Source organism: Gallus gallus, chromosome 1, assembly GCF_016699485.2.
Source record: "Gallus gallus isolate bGalGal1 chromosome 1, bGalGal1.mat.broiler.GRCg7b, whole genome shotgun sequence".
Taxonomy (NCBI): Eukaryota; Metazoa; Chordata; class Aves; order Galliformes; family Phasianidae; genus Gallus; species Gallus gallus.
The window spans coordinates 175,818,762-175,841,980 of NC_052532.1; the positions used below are offsets into that span (position 1 = coordinate 175,818,762).

General features: G+C 36.4%; 1 protein-coding gene across 12 annotated transcripts in view; it reads right to left on the reverse strand.

Annotated features, from left to right (window-relative positions):
- Positions 1-23,219, reverse strand: part of PAN3 (PAN3 poly(A) specific ribonuclease subunit) — a 77,476-nt gene that overhangs the window by 42,931 nt on the left and 11,326 nt on the right. For 8 of the 12 annotated variants that reach the window (XR_001464336.3, XM_015278729.4, XM_015278731.4 and 5 more), the window contains 4 exons: positions 21,844-21,965; positions 12,637-12,703; positions 10,892-10,962; positions 8,640-8,702 (listed from right to left, as the gene is read on the reverse strand). Coding sequence is in view for 11 of the 12 variants with exons in the window: in XM_015278729.4 (XP_015134215.1) it covers positions 8,640-8,702; positions 10,892-10,962; positions 12,637-12,703; positions 21,844-21,965 (323 nt within the window). In the remaining variant the exon portion in view is untranslated. Of the gene's footprint in view, positions 1-8,639; positions 8,703-10,891; positions 10,963-12,636; positions 12,704-21,026; positions 21,966-23,219 lie in introns of those variants that run through there. The other 4 variants (XM_015278733.4, XM_015278725.4, XM_015278721.4 and 1 more) reach the window with 2 other exon arrangements.

The window sequence follows — 23,219 nt, forward strand, 5'->3', positions numbered from 1 at the left end:
CAACAAAACCAGGTACAACTAATGACACAAGAACTCAGTGATAAAAACATTCATGCTCAAGTTCATATTCAAAGAACTAACTTTAGCTACTGCCTCTCCTCTGACAAATGAGAACTACCATTTGTTATGACAAATCAATTCTGTGATTCTGTAAATGCATAGGAAACTGACTTGGACTTGAGAAAACAAAACATGACTTATGAAGTAAAGATGCAGGAGATAGTTATGCTTCAATAGGAGTTAAATTTGTATCACATTTATAACGATCTCTACACATGAAACTACCCAAAATGCATGAGATGAACATTATATTCAAAACACACTGGAAGAAAATCTGTTAAAGACTTTCAAGCTGGTGAAGTAGATAAGTTCTCCAAGTTTCCGTAGGCTTTCAAACCAACGTGTACCTTCTTCAATAGTAAATACAACCAGAAGAAATATTTCAGAACACATACACAAACAAAATCTTGGTCTAAATATATGTATTAGAGCAAAAATTAGACTAAATTGCAGGGCTGGTTTGATTTTCTTTTGCTTTTTGATGCAAAAGTGCAACTATCACCATCTAGATATATCTTTTCATTAATCAAAGCTTAGCTTACCTTTATTCAAGTATCTACTTCATCTGGCAACTTAGAAACCTTAGCAAGAAGTACCTTGATAATGCATTTTAAAAACAGTTTTTCCAGAAAACAAGATGACATTCTGATTGGAAAAGATTCCTCACTCACACACAAATTATACAAGGGCTGCTCTGAAAGTAATGCCTCTTACATTATCACATTGACCCAGAACACCGGAGGCTGATATTGTTAGCATGGCAGTAAAAGCTTCCCAGCGATATTCCATTATATTTTGTTACTATGCAACAGATGGCAGCAGAGGAGCAGTCTGACAAAACAGCATAGAATGTGGAAGAGCAGATGAAGCAACGGTATGTTACTGAATTTCTCCATGTAAAAAAAATGGCAGCCACTGACATTCACTGATGCTTGTTCAACATTTACGGAGACCAAACAGGAAATGTGAGCACAGTGAAGTGATGAGTGCATTTTAGAAGTGGTGATGACACAGAAGATAAGCCCCATTCCAGACGGCCATACAGATTTATGTTTTTATTTTTCTATTTTTTTATTATTATTATTATTTTAAAAACACACCATGCAGGCTCTTGATTCATGACTGGAAAAAACCTACATCTAATGATGGTGACTATGCTGAAAGACAGTGTTTTGTAGCTGAGAATTTGCTCTATCAGACTGTGTTATTGTGCTCTTTGTATCTGTTGTAGTTTTCATGGAAACAAATAGGAAGCATTACTTTCAGAGCAACCTATATAAAATACAGGACAAGACTAGCACGAAATGGCTAAAAACCTGAAACCGATCTACTGATTGAATTCCCTGAAGTCTTTTAGGCTGAAAGCTTTGGAAAGAATTAATGCTGAGACAAGTCACTAGTAGCTCATTTGCCCATAAAAGAACAAAAAGCCCAACACTGACCATGAGCTACAAAGGCAATAAACTGAATAAAGATCAAGTTAATCAACTTCCATAACAATTAACACGATTGAATTTCAGTTACAAGAGGAAATTTGGTAAACTGTGATGGGTAGGTACAACATCCTCTCGTAATTCAAATGTAACCTGATCACAGTAGAGCTAAATATAGGTCGTTTATGGGGAGGATCACTCTACTGTTGAACAACTTGCCATCTTAGTAATTAAAAGAAGACAAGTAATATCTTGAATGGTAAAAGTTTTAAGGTCTGAGAAACCAGATATACAACTAGTGAACTTTAGAGGGAGGTATGAGTGTAGTATGCTATTTTCTTATCATGGCTTTTGGAAATAATAGCGTCATGAAAGAAATCTTCTGACATTTCCACCACAGCTTCCCCATCTCTCTCTCACTGTCTGACCCAGACTTTAGGACTACAGTCCAGTGCTCCATCACATTCCTATGAACAAAGGGTTTTGGACTTCTTAGTAATACAAGGTGATCTATAAATGTTTGGAAAAGGAGAGCCAAAACAAAAGAGGAACTGAGCCAATGTGGAAGGAGATTATTTCCTTTTCAACGGAATTCAGATTCCTGGCAACAGAATGAAACTATTTTAGGCTTTGAGGGAACACGTTAGGAAGCTGAGAGAGAGAAACAACAGTTAATTCTATGCCATAAAGCAATATTAAGCAAATATGAGCTCTCACACTGCTAGTCCACAGCCTTACTGAAAAAAAAACATAACCTAAAAAGTCAAAGGGTGACTGGATGAGATGAAATTGAAGATTGCTTTCATTATCCATTACAAAACATTATCGAAGATTACAAGGCCAGGATTCCATTGTTAAAACAGAGAGACATTAAAAGATGGACAATACAACATTAACATTTGGAAAAAAAAAACCTGTTTGCACTGAAATAATTCTAAATTACAATGATTTTCAATAAGAACAATTGCATCCAAATCAGAAACTCAATCTGCGCTTACATAAGAGTAGAAAACAAACTGTCTGCCAAAAGGAGAGATTCTATAGAAATGAAAGAACAAAAGACTGAGCAGTTTGGAAAAGAATATCAAGTTTCCTATATCCCTGCCTCCTACACAGGGCAATTAATAAAGCAGAAACAGAGCACTGCACCTTAGAAATCAACATGCACCAATCATTTCTGAACTGATAGATCTACCTGAAAAACAGAGGCATAACCATCTACACAAACAAGCCCAATTTATTGGCATGGGGACAACTCTTTTGGAAAGTTACAAAATAAATTGCACTTTTGTCTTTCGTAAACTCCTTCTGTAATGTAAAATACAAACAAATCTGTTCAACTATAAAAATGAAGGGATATTTCAGCATGTTTTTATTTTATTTTATTTTTTTTAGGAAGGTGGCTATAGCATTTGAATACTTAATCTCTAAGCATATATTTCTCAAACTAGTTTGCAGCTCTCAAGATGGTTACATATTCCAAAAGAGTTGCAAAAGGTCAAGAAAACATCACCCTTGCTTAAAAATGAAAAATAAGGTAACATTTTATATTGTAGTTTAAGAGGAAAAAAACAACAAAATCAAATTATTGCAAGGCAATACTCAAAGAGCTTAGTTCCTCCCAGGCACAGAAGCAAGTAGTAGTAGTAGTAATTTCTGGTTGCAAGTGTTTACATGAGGAAGGGAACAGCTAACTAAATCTAATTGCTAGCAACACCTTGGATCCCCAGGGTGAGAAGGGTAAGCATTTTCAACCACAGCTAATAATTACAATCCTTGCCCTGTAAAAACCAAGTTGCTGCCAGCAATTAATGGTACAAAGCTATTGGTTCTCATGATTAGACGGAAGGTGTTATAAAGATAAACCCCCAAAGTCTTAGAAACATTACACTCAAACAAGAAATCTACTGTAAAACCAATAAGGATCCGCGTAGCATTCTTTGCATCAGAGCACTACTACAGATGAGTAACTTAATTAACCCACGCTAGAAAATTTTCCTCAAGTCAGCTTAATTACTTGCCTCCCATTCATTCAAAATGAAGCCTGGAAACGTGTTTAGCAGGTCTATTTTCTTCCTACAATCTGCTGCAACAAAGCTAAGCCTCACCCCTAGTTTCTCCTGTTTCATGTAGAAGGCAAGGCAAGTAATGTGTGGTAGGCAATATCACACTTTCTCCTTCCAGTTCAGGGGTTGGATAAACCAGTGTTATGAGGCTATCCTAAAGAACAAGAAAACTAAGGAAAAAGGCTTAATAAGATTCAAACTGTAAAGACTTCTCCTGCCTAACAATTTTCATTTAATATTTAAGTCTGGATAACTCAGCAAATCAAATTAAACAATTTCAAAGTTATGAACTACTGAAGATATGTAGTTAGACAATGCAGGATCAATCATGTTCCAAATAATGGGTTTTCTTGCTTAAAAATGCACTCATCTATGATGGACTTTAAACATTAGATTTACAAGACAATTTCTATATTAAAAAATACACAGTTTAGTACACAATCATGTGAGCAGACCAAAGCTGCTGTGAATGATCTGAGCTCTGATAAGTCTATGTGCATATACTGAAGGAAACACTTCATCCTTCTCCATCTCAGGATAAATCAAGTAGCACTACTTTAAATTAACACATTTTAAAAGTTATTGCAGTAGCATTAACCGGGATTCATCTGTTGTACAGTGAGTTGATGCATGTCTTGTGTACAAACACACACTGTCCAGCAGGGAAGTGTGAGTATACTGTATCTTAATTTTGCAATAGTGTAAAGAAAATAAGAAATATGAGATTTTCATTTCAAATGTTGACTTTCTTTGTAAGAGATTTTTTGTTTGTTAGTTTTTAAAGAAAATGTTACTGGCAAGGAGACCATTAAAAAGAAAAAGATTAAACACTCAGCTATTCTGCTAGACTTCTGAAACTGAACAAGCATTTTTATATTCTTTCTTAAAAAAATAAGAGCGTGAAAGCTAACTACAAACCAAGAACTCCCTTGTAGAGCTTGCAAAGGACTCCTGAACAGCTAGCTACTTTGTCCTTCCTTCCAGCAGCTCCCATCAGTGATATTTTCACCCAACAGCCATAACATGAGTTGTAAATTCTACAAAGTATTACATCTGAATATTAGGCTACTCTTGGCAACCACACCTAGAAGATGTGCAAGCTGGTAATATGAATAAGAGAAGCTGTCCTACCATTACTTAGTAAGCCTTGCAGCTAGTATTGCTACAAGTCTTTTATGTGGTTGAGAATTTTGCTAAGCAAGACATTCTCTCCACTTCCTATTTCATTACAATTTCTCATTGGCACACAGGCAGCCTATGCTTGTTTTCCCTATCTCAGCATCTGAATGTTGAAGCTTTTTTTCTTTTTTCTTTTTCTTTTTTTTTTTTTACTATGAAATTCACAAAAAAAAAAAAAAAGATTTTTTGATCTAGAAGTTAACACTCAGTGTCTGGCTGGTGACCTTTTCTTATATGTTAAAAAATGGGGAAGTATATAAACATTGAAAATGTTTGCATGTTTACAGTTTTAATGTTTATATTACACATTGAGATTTCATGTATACTTCCATCTGTAAACTCTCCCCTCCTCACCTTTTTTCCTTTTTTTTTTTTTTTCCTTTTTTATTGTTCATAAAACCTTGATCTTCACAAGGGATAGAACTTCCAACTAATTGAAAAGTATCGTGAAAAGATAGTAAGTAAATACATATTCTTCTGCCCAAAGAAAATCAAAACGTGCAGCATGGCATGGAAACAACTCTTACTCCACAGCAATATATTTAATCATCACAACATGTAAATCCTGTTTCAATCAAATTTAAAGGTGAAAGCTCCAACAGACTGGGTGCTACCCCAAGTATTTTAATCGATAGCAAAGGAGAACTTTTCAGGAGTGCATACTAAACCCAGTGTATTTCAGGAGTATGTAAGCTGAAGACATGAAAATCCTGAAAAGTTCAGAAGGAGCTATGAAAAAATGACCAATTTTAGTCGTTACTCTCAAATTTGGCAGCCTAATTAGGTTGGGTGAGATGTGAAACAGAAACAGCTAAGAGGTAGTGCACATTTAGATATATGACAAAGTTCCCTGCTAAGAAATTAAAACCATCTAATGAACCAAAATAAGTTGGCTTTCCTTTGCTACAGAAAATACTTCTACATGGAAAAGACCTGCCAGAGTACCACCATCTCAAAACACAGTTCACAACTAAAAGCATAGGGAAAAGGACTAAAGACTTTGATGCAGCTTTATTTACTAAGCATATGATTTGTATATTTTTCTTGCTGCTTTAAATATTTGTATAGTATCTTCAACATGTTTCAGAAATCTTTCAATTAATTTATTGCAAATCACTCTTGGTAGTCTATGTCAATTGTAACATAGAAAGAATCAGAAGTGTGTAAAAACAAAAAGGACCCTGCTTAAGTTATATTTGTAATTAACTGTTCCAGCTTGCAAGGAACCCCTGACAAAGTCTATATGGCTAACAGAAAAAATGAGCTTAAAAACAGAGAGTGAGGGTAGCTTTGAAATTTTAGATATCTGTGGGTCCATACAGTATATCTGACCCACTTAGACATAAAACCAAAACCAGCAAAGCTCTTTTTAATGTATTTCTTTAAGTGCTACAGTATTAAATCATCTTACTCTGCTCTTTTCCTTCAAATACACAACAAGGTGAGGCAACAAAAACAGAAGAACTCATCAATATAAGCATTAAGCATTCCTAAAATAAAGTGCCTTAATAATTAGAGTTCTCGCATGATAATCACTAATCTATACACAAAACTCAAAGTAAGCAAAGAATCCACTCAGTATCATATTTTTGAGTGTAACATATGTAGTATTTACTGACAACAATGTTATACAGAGCAATTTCAGTAAGTAAAAGTTCCAAAGGAAATAGCAAAGCGGGTCAGACCTCATACCCTTAAAACACATTTTAAATAGAGAACTTTGTACTACCTGCAAATATTTATTAGCTTTCTTTACATCATAACCTGTTTTTCTATATTCCTCCAACTCTAAGTTCAGCCCAGGTACATTATGAGGTGTGTGCAGCCATAGTTCTGCAGTTCATAACACAGTGACATAAGGTGGTATTTAGCGATGACCTCTCAGCTACTCAGAATATGCTTCATGTCTTTGAAGTGGTATTCAAGAGCCCATGAAACAATTTTCATTAAATGTACATAAAGCAAAACCAAACACAGCATGCTTGACTCTTCAATGAGCACCACTGAATAATAAACAGACAAAGTAACCAGAAGCAACAAGATAGAGTTGGAGATGGGGCACTGGAGAAAAATATAGCTTCCCAAACGGTAAGAAAACTAGATGGAGGGAAGAACACTGAGATATCATTTAGATCTTATAGAGAAACTCTTCTTGCACACTTTAAGAAGAGTTGGCATTTATGCAGACCAGCTCTATAGGCAGTTTTTTCTTTCAAAACTTGGCTTTCTGAGTTTGTTTGTTACTCCTGATCAAAGCATGGATCTCTAGAAAGAACACCAAATAGCAGCCTGTTCTGAGAAAGGGAACTTCAGTCCAAATCATCTCTCCTACACTTTCCATTCTAATCTAGCTTGGAGTCTGTTAGTCTTGGCTTGTACTCAGCTAAAACCAGTGGAAGGAGTTCTAAAAAAAACAAAACAAAACAAAACTCTGCAAAACACACACAATTAACATTAAAATTGCACTGAAGTACAGTTCACTGCAGCAAGCCAGCTCTCCTTGCAGCCTGGGAACTAACAGCAATCCCCAAGTTAAGGGCTCTCCTCCTCTAGGTGTTCAGAATCATTACACAAAATGGAAATAAACCAACCAGTCAGGAACTTTTCTGAAGAGTTCAGTTTCCATGAGGATTGAAGGTATATAAAGAAATAAAATGTAAGTAAACAGTGTTTCTTATTAGCCTATAAGGCTGACCAGTGACTAGCAGTAGAACTCTTTAGTCCAGATTGATGGTAACAGTCTCAGAACAAACGTAAGCAAAAAAATTCATCACATATTTTTGATCTTTTCATGTGTCAAGTGCTCATTCCCTTAGCACCAGATTCTCCTCAGTTATGTTGCGTGTATTTTTAATGAACTGTTTACCAGAACCAAAATGAATGTAAACAAATGAGTTTTCCAACTCATTCCAAGATTGTTTCCAGGTTTATAGAAGAATATTTTTCTAGATAAAAATCAAAAGCCAATTTTGGAAAAAACACCCAAGAACTTCAAATTCAAAATGCTAATCTATTTTTTTTTTCAAACATAACACGTATTTGAATAAAAAACTAAATAAGAAGTGTGACATCGTTACTCTCAGGAAAGAGGGTTAGTCTATCACTAACTCTAGCTGTTGTTCCATGCTTCACAAATCCTATTTGTGCATTGTAAGTTAATACTTACCCGAAAATCTCTTATAGGAAATTCACTTTAAGGTTGCTTGTCTTACTGCATGTAGAGTTACAACAACCGGACAGTAAATCCAGCAGGGTTTACAGTTGACAGAACCTCCACCAAGGCTCCATCTATAGAAATACTTAGCTCCTTTGATTTCATTTTAAGTATCCTATAAAATGTCTTTAAATAGTAATCTTATCTTTCCTGGAATCTAAAATTGAAATGCAATTTAATAATTTCTAGACAGAGAAAACAATGTATACGAACATTCTCGAGGTTAAAGAACTATCTTAACTTTTTAAACAAACAAACAAAAAAATGATTAAATGTTTCTAAAAGCTGTAACCAACGTTTTTTAAGCAGAAGAATAATCATAAGTAATTTCAATAGCCCAACCACACTAACTAGTTTCAAAAAACCTCACTAATTAAAAAGCAAGGATATTCAAAATTATAATCAAGTCATTTGTTTTATATTTTATTATCAAATGTAAATTCACATGGCTTGCCTGCTCTTAGAGGGTTGCCAGGATAATATGGTCAGTAATATTCAGAGATGAAGGTTAATAAATTTAACTTCATTAAAGACATCCACATAAATAGTTTCTATAAAAATGGGCAATATGGTTTTACACAACACAAGCATTCAGGTTTTACATGATTGCAAATAACTTAATTCTATACATTTAAAATATCACGATTCTAATTCGTAAAGCAAAACAATTACTCTTTATTCACTTACCAGGACGGTATTATATCTGTCCTCCAAGTCAGTGATAAACGAAGGAAATGCTGGTTTTGCCAGCTAGTTCAGAACAAACAAAACCTTAGCCCTGGGCTCTTAGCAAGAAAACGGAAAGTTTTTTGTTTTGTTTTTTTGTTTTGTTTTGTTTTTAAACAGTAGATGTTATAAACACCTACACTTCAGCCAGTCACCAAGGCTCCCTTTAGAGTCAATGAACAGAAACGTGCACTCCTAGGCGGCTGTCTAGCTTGCGTTACAGCAGGTAGCAAACACTGGCCTTTTAAGGCACATTGCTCATGCTCTAAATAAAACCACGTTACTGAGGTGGAAGGGCAAATCACATAAGTTTTCAGATATCTGGCAGTCAAGCTTCTGATTCAAGGAAATTACTTAACACATTTGAACACCATGCTCAAAACATACTAAAAATATTGAGAAACAAAGTCCAAGATAGTTTACAAAGTATATTCTGGTAGTCAGACAGCCATAACAGAATTTAGATTAATTTTTTGGGGCTCTATAAATTAAGTATTAACCACTTGAATCAGCCACTGACATAGGTCTTATGTAGCATGCTTTTCTCAGTATCAGCCAAGCACTCATTTAAGCTGCTCATCGCTCTCTGCTGACTACAGAGGGAGCCTGGATGCCTAGATTTTAAGAGTTCAGGTCATGTTAGACAAGAACCTCCCTATTACCAGCATTACGTATCAACATTTGCACAGATATACATTACAAAATAGAATTCGTAATCAACAATAAATGATTAACATTCAAAGCAAAGCCTCTTTCAGTTAATGCCAGTTATGTCTGAAATATTAATTGGAAAAAAACCCCAAGTCAATCAGTATTCATAATCTCTTGGTACTACTTTTGTAGTGAGTGGTCTAATTGCTGATTCTTTCTTGGGGAAAAGAAACAAAGTCATAAAAGACCCTTGATTAGTATTTGAGCTTTATGCTATTTGAGCTTTCTGTTTGCTTCTATTTTGTACTATTTCAAGGTTCTTTAGTATTAGAAGCAGTGCTCTTTTTAGCATACTTTTGTACGAGAGTTCATTTTCTATTGTATATATGCTTTACATACATACAGACAAATACAAACCCACACATACATAGTGCTTGCAGACCAAGTTTAAAGAGGAAGTACATGATTTTCATTCTTACTCTCCTCGCTAAGTAGGCAAACACATGTCAAGTTATTTGAATGAAACTTCCAGGGCACTCTAGCTGGCATTAAAGAAAGGGACAATTCAGTGATTCCATGTAGTTTTGATGCATAATATTAGGAAATGATCATTCTACAACTTTATTTTACTTCAAGAAAAAAAAAAGAGTTTGATGTGCCAACTACGGCCATTATCTTTAAGCTTCACCTGGAGGAACAATAAAAAGTTTATTTGCCAACATATAAATAAGGTCATATGAAAAGTCATAAGCATGCTGATATAGCATGCTTTCAAGAAAAAGGTATTCTTGACTACAGGAAAGTTCAGGATCACATGGCAAATAAGAAGCAAAAGATGAAAGTCATCAGTAAAAGTAAAGCCCAATAACCAGTAAGGAGAAGAGAACAGTTTGGGGTTTTTTTTTTATTATTATTATTTATTTTATTTCAATGAGACAATTTGGAAAAAAAAAATAGTTCTAGTGTTAAAAAAAAAATAACCTTATGTCTCTTACTCCAGCCATTGTGTAAGCACACAATTGGTAAACAGCACAGCCTGAGCTGGCACAGGTCTTTGAAGATGCTGTCTAGTCCTCAAAAAGATTTTTCCATACAAATTAGAGGGGGAAACTACCAAGCCCCAAGTTCCCAATATTATCATCACAGAATGACTTTCAAACTGAATGCATTTCCAGCTAAGAATTACTTTAACATCGTTGACAAATAAACGGTGGGAATGATTCTTGTATTCAGAACTTGTTACCATGAAGGCACAAGATAAATCACCTGCAAGTCTCAGAATAATAAAAATTACTTGTTTTCAAATTTAAAAGACTATGCCTTAAGTTTTACATTTAAAGCATTCATATAAAATTCATAAATGCTTGGAACATTTTGCAATAGCAGCAGCAGTCTGATCTTGCATAGCAAAAAAGATCTCATATCAGCAGTGAAATATTAAAATTAATCTAGTAGTATTAGAAGATTCATTCTTATTTCACCCAGTATTTCAATTTATTCCCAATCTTATTCCCTCTCAACTCATATACAAACATTCTGCTTAAGATTTAGTTACTGCCTACCTTTCTCCTTTGAGACACACTGAGGGCAGCAAAGTCATTAAACAAGGATGAATTTGGTGAAGTTAGTGGATCTGTAGAAAGAATGCAAGGCAACATGTTATATACCCCCAATATTAAAAAGAAAGCTTACAATTGTTAACGTGTTTGAATGGAAGAAATACTTTAGACAAAATTATGTTTAACAACCACACAGAAGAACTGCAGTATTTATTAGATTTCATGCAACAGCACAAATGAAATGGTGCTTATTAACAGAATTTATTACATTCAACTGCCCAACGCTATTTAAAGTCCAACCAACATTTCAAAGCCTTTATCTCCAGCTACCTGAAATTATTTTCTGCATATCAAATAATATTTATCACGTACACATTTCAACCACAACTAAAGATTGCAAGAGTGCACATTCTACTAGCAGCTTTTTTACTGCTTTTCTTTGTCCCTATGCAAAATTGAAACACCAAAATATATATATGATTTATATACACCAACAATCATAGATGCAACTTAAACACAAAAGTACAAACCAAATATGTCTAACTATCCAATTAAGACATTAACATCACCTGTTAAAACAGTAATGTTTTAACGAAACACCCTTCAGTATTAATCAGTACTCCTTTAAAGGTTTATTCTATAAGTGAGGGAGAACAAAGGACCACAGACATAACAAAATTTAACGTTCCTTCCAGAACTCAGTCTGGTTTCTCTCCCTCACATGCATCAACATCACTATTTGGCCTGTCACACAGTCAGTAGAACTCCACTGCCTTGAATAGCTAATTGTTTAGCGACACAAAGCACAAAACCTACTGGAAATGAAATAGGAGGAAGGAAAACAAAAACAAATTTTGACTTTCAAATTAATTTTCTTAGGCGTAGACACCACCATGCTTTAAAAAAAAAAAAAAAGCTGTGAGCATAATATAAGTAGCATTGGACATGCAAACGGAGTTCTACAACATCATTTATACAGCAATTTTCAGCACAGAAAATTTAAACAGTACTCTCTTAATGAAAGAAGTTGGTTGACAGCTACAGCTGAAATCATCTGCAGTGTCTGTTATAATTTGGAAAGGAATTCTTAAAAGCATGTTATAGAAGTCCAATACACTTTTTACAGTAGTTTAGTGAATTCGTAGGCCTGCACTGTGGAGACATACTAGTTGGTTGAAACACATTCCCAGTAACAAGAAAAGCATTAGAGGCAAAGTACTGCTTGGAGGACAAAATTGAGTATCTGTTCAGATTTGTCACTTATGCGATAAGTATCACAAAAAACGTACTCCCTCAAGATTAAAAACCTGTATATTCATTTCATAGAGTAACTGCCATGAAAAGTACTATAAAAGAGGATATTACTGTGGACCAACATAAACACTTACTTAAGCTATCAGTGCTTTATAGTGGATATCTAAACTAGCATCTCATTTGATGTGAGAAAACCTGATAGAAAATGTTTGTAGTGGGTTTTTTGTTGTTGTTTGTTTGTTGAAGTTATTTTCTCATCTTGTTACTCAGGTTTTGCCCATTGCAGAAAAGGGAGGCTGAAAATTTATGAGTTCTGTACCACTTGAGCTTCAGACTACAGGAAATACATACATATTATACCATGGGACATAAAGTTCTCCTGTATCTCAAAGCAGATCAGAGGAGAAAACCTATCTTATGGCTCACTTTTAATAAAGGGAAATCACTTAAGCCCCTAAACATACTTTTGTATGTGTTACCGTAAAGATACTTACCATGGCCTGCATATTGCTTGGCACTGTCATTGAGAAGGCTAGGAGAGCTGCTGCTATTTGTCATCCTCTGAAAAAATAAAAAATAAAATTGTACATAAAATGAAGCTACAAAAATTAAGTGAGAGAGCTGAGAGTAGTATTTAGAAACTTTTAGAAAGAGTCATCTGTTGTTGAGAAAAGTGTTTAGTAAAATACAGTACTTCACGTGAGAACAACGCAAACCAAAAATGACTACATACTAAACCAAAACACTGCTCTCTAGCTTGGGAGGCTTTACAAAACCTACAGTTTTCTTCCTGCACAACAGCATTAGATAAGTCAGTTATTCCATTATAACTTCCTTCAAACGTTCATTCACCACGTATGTGTGAATCAACTCCTTCCCTTATTATACACCATCATCACCCTATGAAACTTTTCTAACCAAAATACTCAAATTAGTATCACATTTGATGGGGAGGAGGCCGTTGGTTTTGGCTTGTGGTCTTCTGTTTCTTTTTTTAAACAAAAGAATGGGGCCTTTCAGCAAAATCACGTGATTCTCGTAAGCCAGCCGGATGCATGAAACCTGCTCAATACTCCTCCTAGGCCCTACATGTTCTCCTGCCCACCTCTGGAGGTGCCACCTAGCAGCCACCTGGACTAAGTGAGGCAGTGTTGCACTAGGAGCTCCAACTGCTTTGACACAGAAGCTAAGCAGCATCCATTCACTCCTGCTTATCGTCTTCTTTGTCCAGTCTCCCAGCTGGAGGAAAAAATGCACAAAGAAAAGCGGAGCAATGTCAAGAAGTGTTCTCTCCACCTCCAAGTGATACCACTTGTAATTTGTTAATATACTCCTTGCAGTACTTTTGGCCTACACCAGCTAGGAATCTTCTGGCCAAATTTCGGGCAGTATTCAGCAGTGAGAAATGTTGAGATCCCTTCAAGCAGACAGTCTGCACACAGCAGCTGCTTTCGTGGGTAAGTGTACACCAGCACAAACAGATCATTCCATGCCAGCTGGCCCCTGGTGCCAAGGAAAGTTTCCAGGCATGTCTCATTCAGTAGTCTAGACACAGACTAAGACTCAAAATTGGTCAGTGGAGTTGTTCTTCATGCTCTCATTTTTCCACTGCCAATCTGAATGCTGGTGGCAGATGGCAAAAAGCCTACTGCATAACACATCAACACCATTTCATCCAATTCTTGACCAGATGGAAAACAAAACAAAACAAAAAAAAAAAACAGCTTACACTACTAGAAAAGGAACTTTAAAAAAGTTTTTACAAAACTTAGATATCTTGAACAAGTATCTTATTGTTATCCTCTCAATAGCATATTCTATCAATATACTACTGTCTACCGACATGCTAGTCTCTTTAATTGCCCTCTCTATTACATTAGGAAATTCTACTTCTCTGAAAGAGTGGTCAGGCACTGGAATGGGCTGCCCAGGGAGGTGGTGGAGTCACCGACCCTGGAGGTGTTCAAGCGACGTTTGGATGTTATGATGAGGGACATGGCTTAGTGAGAACTATTGGTAATGAGTGGACGGCTGGACTGGATGATCTTGTAGGTCTTTTCCAACCTTGGTGATTCTATGATTCTATGATCTGTGCTCCAATCTACAGCAAGCCCGATACCACCACTGGGTTTTCCCAACAGCTCTTCATTCAGTATGAGTACGTAGCATGACATGAAGCAGTACTACAGTACATGCAGATGAGAAATTTGAAATGAAAAACAGTATTTGATTCATGTGTTTTCCTTATTTTCATGCCACCCGTCTCACATTCATAGAGATTGTATTCACTCTACTCCAAGATTATATTTGTAAAGTATCCCTACAATGTATTTGCTCTTAGCATTTGGTACATCCACACTGGTCCTTTTAAGGAGTGATTCAGGAATCTAATGGAAACCTTTCAGATTTGCAAATTGCCCAGGTGTAGATTAGAAAGTGTTAATGTCTATTTTTGACTCAGATTTTTAAAACAATTTTAATTCAAATTATAATGGTCTGTCATAATGGTAATACATAACATATTGATATCTAGGCTGGTATCAAAAATCGTTGAGCATGTGGCTTAAATTGGGAACCAAGCTCTTCTCTGCCATCAATATATTTTGTCTCCAAGAATAGGAATTAAACGTTCAGTCAACAGCCTTGCCATGTGCATGTGACTGCAGTGATGAAAATCGGTGCTGATACAATCAATAAAAACATAGCATGCACACTGGAGACATTGCAACAGAACACATTGTTCAGTATCCTAATAGCACTGTGCAAAGAACTTACTGAACCTACAAACGTCAAAAGGCTTGTTTAAGGTGTAAACATTTCATGTGAGCCATGGTTCCAAAAAACAGCTTACTGGTCTTGGGCTGCTCTTGCTATAACATTTGCTTGTAAGCTGCATCTTGAATGAGGTAAAAAACACCACTTCAACAGCCACTTCCATTAATTTTTCATCTTTCTCACCATTTATTACACATGCACAAGCTTCTTAACATTATTCATGGAAGTCCTGCCTGTAGTCAAGTAAAGGACTTTAAAGATGCTTTAATATCAAAGATTTCCACCACACCCCAAAGCATTTAGTCTTAATTAAGCTTGTTTCTGTACCTCATTTTTACCAAGTCCACATGAGAATATCTTAAACAACAAATAAATTAAAAATTACAGCAAGCATTATTTGTTATTTATGTTTTCTGGACAAGAGCTTTTTATTTGCAAATAGCACTCCTCCATCTCTTAGTAGCATTCAACTATTTTTCATACAAATTCAATTTCAAGAATAATCCAATCACAAGAAACCCAAGCCCAAAAGAAGAGAACTCCATAAAGGTAAGAGCAATGACCATGGGCAGAAGAAAGAGAACTATTCATTTCTATTAAGCTGCCAGGCAAAGCAAGCACACACGTATCAGTTTCTAACCTGTATTAATACATCACAACTTTCACCACATTGAAGTTAAAGGAAAGAACTTTGGCACAACCGCGTGCCACTCCAATGTCACTCAGGGCCATAAAAATTCCTCCTCTTTGCCTGCCTGGTGCTATGATTTATTGAGGTTCTTTAAACCGTAGTTAAAATTCAACTAGGCTGACTGGCATACATTCTGCCCCTCTCCCTTTAAAGGAACTAAAAAGTTGTTTCTGTTCACATCTCAAAAGAGAGCTGCTACAGAACAAAACTGTCACATTCAGCCCCGTCCAAGGATTTCACTTGAAGCTTCAGCTTGCACCGTTGAAGCTTTTATCAGTGACAAAATACAGTCCCTTATTTCGTGGGGAAAATAAAGATTGAGAAAAGTTTTAGACTACTGTGTTAATGCCTGAATATTCAAGCGATACAGGAGAGAATGTGCTCACGTGTAAGTTTTTTTTCCCCCCAGAAAAGACTGTGTGAAATGCTACTATTTCAAAAATAACACTTATGTTGAAGTGAATCATGACCTCATCTAGACATAAGATGGTTACGAAGATGGCCTGTTGGTTATTAAAGTTTCCTGTTCAGAACTGCTGCAGGTTAATATGCCTTTAAAAAAAAACAAGTATTATTTTGACAGACTAAGATGACAACAGCATTACTACATAAATTCTACATTAAATTGCTATTTTAGTAATATATTTGATGAGTAGACACTTTTCAATACCTCCTTGGTGCAGTATGCTAGGAAAAGAATAAAATTTAAGAATTGCAGTCTTTTCTAAATGCACATCATCTTGCCTCTACCCTGCACTTAGACCAAGTTTGTTTTGCTTATATTTCACTCTACCCAGAAGTATACAGTTAAAGAATTTTCATCAAGATAGAGGATGAATAAAGCTTTGCAGCATAGAGTTAGAACTAGTTTTACAATTTATGTTACAAGATATATCTTAGGTCCAAGGGAGTTTTTGCTTTCCTCTCAGTCTTCTCACAATAACATTTAGAGACAGCATTTGTTCCCCATCTCCATATCCTTTACCTTAATCCTGAGAAAAGGAAGTACCTCCTCCAAAATCATTCCTTTGCTATGTATATTATCTCAAAAAACATTTTGCAGCATGTCACAAGTTCTCCTCCTCACCTTAATACTCTTCTACTGGAATTGTATTTCTTTGTAATGTTTAGAATAATGTTAACGGAACTATCATAGAAGTCACCTTGCAAAAAGAATAAGATTGTCACAACCAAACAAGCCATTGTTCAGCTGTCAAATTCTGTGACCTACAAATGGTGACACCTTTTGCTTTCGTTTCTAAGCCAACCCAAACTTGTCTTGGGTGGTTAGCATATTTGACACCATCTACAGCATGTCCCACTGAACTGTTTGAACTAAAACAACTAGATTTCTTCAAAAGGCATTATGTAAACAATTGCATAATTTCATATTTAAAATAGTATTTCTGTATTTCCACTCAGTCCTCAACAGTTAAAAAAAACTGAAGACATTTACAAGCCTCTGTGCTGTAAGGAGAGTTTTATTACTCAGTTCTTGGCAGATGCAACAATGGGAACAAAAGCCTTTGTGTTTACTCAGCTGCAAGGCTTTGAAGTGAGGGAGATTTCTACTTCTCAGGCTTTTCAAGAACTCTTAGTACACCAATATTAGCATGGCAAAAGCAAGATTGATTCCTATGCATTACATACCCTTGCCAGCTTTGGTGCTGAAGACTATTACCCTCTCTTTCTTATCTCATTTACAGCTATTACTTGATAAATGTGCTTACTTTACATGTAACCTGCGGACCAATGAAAGGCATGTAGTTATAAAGCTCATCATACAAAGACATAGAAAAACACATTTCTGTGAAGCAGCATATGTGAAAACATCTTCTGCTGTTTTATGCTCTTACGAGCAAGTTATTCAATCAATATGATATCAGAAGTTTTGACAACAAGGAACTACTCTGCCTATACTCTCCCAGATTATTCACATATCCTTTCATGATCCCAGCATAACACTATTGAGACTCCTTCCCACACCACCTGAATCAAACCACAGCTAGTAAAGAGGCAGTACTGATGTGGTTGGTTCAGAGGAGCACGAGGGTAACTGACCAAGCAGCCAAGCACTACAGGCATCCAGCCAGCTCCTGCCTCCTTGCTACTGGGAGAGCCAAAGGGAATGAGCTGCTTCTTGAGCCACATCTCAGAGTGTCTCTTGGCTGCTCGTAAGCCAGAAGGAAAAAGAACAGCTTTGGGGACAGCATGTAGCCTGTGAGCCATGTGTAGTGGAGGCCTGCTCTGCTATTAGTTAGAGATGGAGAAAACAGAAAATACATGCTTTGATAAGCTGGAAGCCAATACTGCAAATACAGTATATAAAAGTAGATGCAGATTCGGGGAAGAAAAGACATGTGAAACAGAACTGTAAAACAGGAAAATGCAAACTGATGATGACAGGAGATCAATAGAAAACTTGTTAGAAACAATAGAAGGGACCAACAGGAGGCAATGAAAGGTTGGCACACAATTTTGACAGAAGGCAACGAAAGGTTGGCTAACAGCACACAATTTTGATGCAGCAGGAAGAGTAGAAGAATGAGGCAAAGAGTTACTATTTTTAGAAAGGAACTACAAAGAATTAGAACAATGGCCACTTTAAAAGTCCTGCCTCTTCTTAGTAGTTCTCAGGATTTTTACCCTCATCTTTTTTCCACTGCAAACAGGGTATCATCATTAGCTGCACCTTTACCACTGGTCTAATCTCAATGATATGTCTCCAGACCTCTTGAAACATTCTTCATGCACCCAAATGAGATCTCGTAGTCAGAAAGATCAGTTCTGAAGAAATGATGATCACTAGCTATCTGTAGCATTTATTCAAAGACTGTATTTCCTCAATTCATCATGATACAATTTACTTTTATTTTTCTTCCTTATGCTGCTTACTTGACATTGTTGCTTTGCACGCAAGAACATTACTGCAAAATTTGGATAGTAACTTTGCTTGAGGCAGTTTGGCTTCATTACATATGTGTTATGATAACCTCACTGCACACAACCACAGTCGTTTTCATCGAACTTGTTCTATTTGCTGCAGGTAACAGATGCGTTCTTAAGATTAATTAGGAATAGTCTTATCAAGTCTTAGACTTCTCTATTGAACTCCTGGTAATAACGTTGGAAGGCATTTAGTGAATAAAGCATGGAATGTAGAATATCCCATAGTGAAAGAAAATGAGCGTTACCCACAGGAGACCAACTATTATTATCCTCACCAGACTGAGACCAGCTAAGCCACTTCAACCAAGTCTTCTACATAGGGTCACTAACTCCATTCCTCGCCTTGCAGCCATATAGGTTAAATTCAAAAAATCTGGTGTCTCTGGTACAGGTAGCATTGCTGTTTGGTTTTTTGGTCATCTTTTTCTTCCCATGCCTCCATAAAACGCAGACAGCTTTCTTCTTTAATAAGGAAAGCATTCCTTTACTTTAGAAAGAAAACGTAAACATCAGATACAACAAAAGCGACCTGCACATGGAAGCGGGATGCCAACTAGTAGTCTTCAAGAAAATGATTCAAACAGCACGCAAAAGTGAGGCATAGAACTATAAGATGCACAGTTGACTGACTATCAAATGAATGCTGATCAGGTACACACCATGTACCCTATGTTCTGAGTCCTCCTTACAATTCTCCTGCTGAAAAATTACACAATGTTATAGGGAATACGTCTCAATACATAAACTCAAACTTGCACTGGCAAACTAAACTTACCATTTCTTAATGTCTAACTGTACCTTACTAGCATTTCTTATAGCTGCACATTTATTTGCCTGTTTGTGCTATTTCCCCAGTAAAAAATAAATAAATAAGTTGAAAAGTTTCCTCATACTGCATCACTGATGTATCTATTTGTGAACTGCACGGATCCACCACAGATGACTAAGGAACTCAGGGCTGGAATAGACAGTTTCATCTGCGCAAGTAAAGCAGAGGCTAATTAGAACATTTTGCAGCAGATTTCTGATGTTTCATTGACAGGCAGAATGCTAAATTTGCAGTATCTTAGTTTGACTTAAGGACCCAGAAAAGAGCATGTGCACAGATTTGTCCTGTTCATATGCTACTGCAACTCAAGTTTGCAACATGCCACCTTGTTTCTTTGTCTGGAACTGTATGCACTTCCCTCATGCAAGCCCGCTCTTCGTTCTGTAAGTCTCTCTGCTCTTCCCCTTCGCAGTTCTGTCCTCCCAGCATCTTATTTACTCATCTTCAACTCAGTTTCTCTAAGCCCACATCATGTCTCTTTGCCTTTCTACATCAATCCACTCCAATTAACCCAGATGCAGCTCTTTTTTCACCAAATAAAGACTCTCTTCCACGCTGCTTCAGTATGAAGAGAATGAAAAGGAGAAAGTAAAAGAAGATCGGCATTCCTGCTCTGCATTCAACCAAGGCCCAGACCAGGCCAACACTGTAGTAACAGGAATGAACTCATGTTGGAACATGCCAGCGCAGGCTGTATGTTTGTTAAATTATCTAGCTCCTAATAAGCCTCCAGTGGGGCTAAATAAACCAGTTTGGAAAGTTTTATCAAGTGACCAAATCTGGGCAAATTTGCATAAAGGCAGCAAAAGATATATCCTTGATGCAACCGCTGATGCATCAGGCTTAAATCCTCTATTCCAAACTGTAAAGCATTTGTTTTACTTAAATAAAAGTCATATTTTTCCCTTGCCTTGTTCTCCAGAGAGCTGAATGACATGAGAAATCATACCACAAGTGAGTAAATTTGGCTGTATGGTCTCAACTTAGGAGCTGACAGACAACCAAAACAGCATTGACAGCTCTACCTATGAAAATAAGAACTTGAACTACATTATTTAAAGAAAGATCAAACAAATCAACGTAAGAATGCTCTTGTTTAAACTGTAGCTTAATGTCTATCAGCACTTTTTCAACAATAATGCAATTCACCTTCAGAAGTACTTTTCTTCAGCCTCCAGTAGGTAAGAGGCACGGCGTTTTCTTCTGTTCTCTCAAAAAGAAGCATAATGCCTTGACTGTACTGTCACAGGCATTAGTATTTAGTTCAGTATTTCATATTTAAATTCAGTGAGCATTCAAGTTAGATTCGTGCTCATCATGTTTCTAGAAAAAATTATAATTAAAATTTTGTGCTTAGAAAGATATCAGCGTTGCTGTAGAATTCACTTTAACAACACAAAATAATGACCTTCTATTAAGAGGATAAGATACAGCCACAGTAATACCCAAACTTGTAACTGTACATACAATAAAAAAACCTAATGTCTAGATTCATCAGTACACTCCGGGATCAGAGGTTAAATATGCTCTTTTTAAATCATGCATCAGTAATATACGTTTCAATAATTTTGCAATTCTGTTGAATGAGAAAAATCCAGTTTTCTTGAAAACATGCAGTAAGAAACAGAAAGGGAACACACCTATTTCCCACCTTTTGCTGAGTTATTTTTCAATCCATAATACACAGCCACAACTGAGATCAAAGTAAGCTCATAAGGAGAGTTTCCTCGATACAAAAGAAGAGAGTTGCCGTCAGGACTCAGTGGGAACTATTTGACTCGCACTCTCTTTCATTTACCAGAAACTAAAGCTAGTTTCTAAACCTTTAAACCGTTGAGTACAGGGAGAGACCATCTCCTCAGCTTTTAAAAGCAACTTTGAGGGAATTACAGCACTGCATGTGTTAAATCAATCATTGCTCTCTTAGGTTTTAAATATGATATACTGCTACCTATACCATAATTCCACTTCACGGAAACTCCTGTGTCAACATCTACAGAAGCAGTATAAATAGAAAAACAGAATTTCAGTTGACTTGAATCAACATCACTGAATGCCACCAGAGAATGAGTTTATAAACTCTATTTGTTTTCTGCTTGGCGACTTACTGATCTCTGTTCACATTTTGCTTTAGTGACTTTTGCTTTTTGCAATGTCTCACAATCTTGTAAAAGACTATCAAAATCAGATATGAGCATAAAGAGATCGAGAAGCACAGGGTTAACATATTTCAGCTGTTCGATTGGCCATTGCTACATAAGTGCTAATAAAAACAAGCTAATTTTAAAACAACAATATTGTTTCATTTCTATTTACAAAGTTAAAGTAAGCATACATAGTACACTTTGCAAGATGACATACCAGAGCAATGCACTTTTCCTGACTCTTGGACAGTTACCCTTCTTGGTGTAATGCCAGTCCAAACTAATGAAACACCACACAATTCTCTGCTATTACCTGCATCATGGGATACTTGGATTCAGCAGGACTTCCAAATCCATTAACGCCAATGAAGCTGGTGCTAAAGTAAGAATCTGTGAGACTAGCATCAGCTAACCCACCGCCATCCATTCCAGGAACTACAAGAAAGAAAAAAAAGAGGAAAAAAGTTTCAGATAAACATAGTTTATCATTGGTTTATGTGATGACATCTTTATAAGACGTTTGAGGTGGGGAAAGCAATAGGAGGTGGGTAACACAATGCTTCAAGCCTATCTTCTCAGCAAAACAAACAAGAAATGTAAGTGCATAAAAACATTATGAAAGCAGATACTAAATGACAGCATATGTAGCACAGAGTTACAAGGTGAATGCAGAGAGGCAGAAGTGTGACGGATTTTGAAGGAAACAAGGAACCTTATAAACACTAACAACGCAGTAACGATAACAGGAACAAATAAACTGAAAAATAGGTGATTATTTAAAGAAAAATCTCTGTTCTTGCATACAAATCTTTGAAATGTATGTGTTAAGAAGAGTTTTTAAGGGAAGGGACTTGTTCTTTTAAAACATAGCACAGAAGATATATTTTAAGACATCGCAAGTCCTCTCACACAACGCACAAGCACTTCAAAAGCTTCCTTTGCATACTGCCATTTTCATTATCTTGTACTTCACCAAGCAGCAACTGCCGTATTAGAAGTGGCTAAAGATTATTTGGGACTGAAATTAAATGTTAAGGATATAACTGAAGAAATTAATCTCACTAAATTATGCGTCTGGAAGTAATGGCCCTGACATACATGCAAGCACTGCACTTCAACTGCAAATAAATGAATTCACCACTGTGAGACTAAGGAGAACAACAGGAGCAGTCATAATTAACACAAAACACTCACGCGGGCATTACTTAGATTTTTACAGTTGTATACAAGTTGCAATTCAAACTAAGCTTCCACAAAAACACCCACAGCAAATTATAACGACACTAATCTGTACGGCCAGGCCAACACAAGCCAACAGACATGAGTAATTGGTAGCTCTAAGGTAGAAAGGCACACGTCCAACTCAGAAGAACATCCTGTACCAAACTATCCAACTTAAACTTCTGTGTGGACTTTCAGCCAACCGGTGACACTGAAACAGCTTCCTGCTCTGAATTCTCAAGGGAAATCAGCAGGAATTTTATAGCAGAGCTAATAGCACGCTGCTTATATCCCCCGCAGTCTCACCAGAATGGGAATTTCCACTCCAAAAGAGACTATGTAAACCACAAAGCCATTTCCACGCTACAGGTACAGCGAAGAGCAAAAGTACTACAGTCAGAAGAAATCACAGGGAGGACTGGAAGATCAGAATCACCAGCAGCATCCACACTCCAGGCAGATGCACTC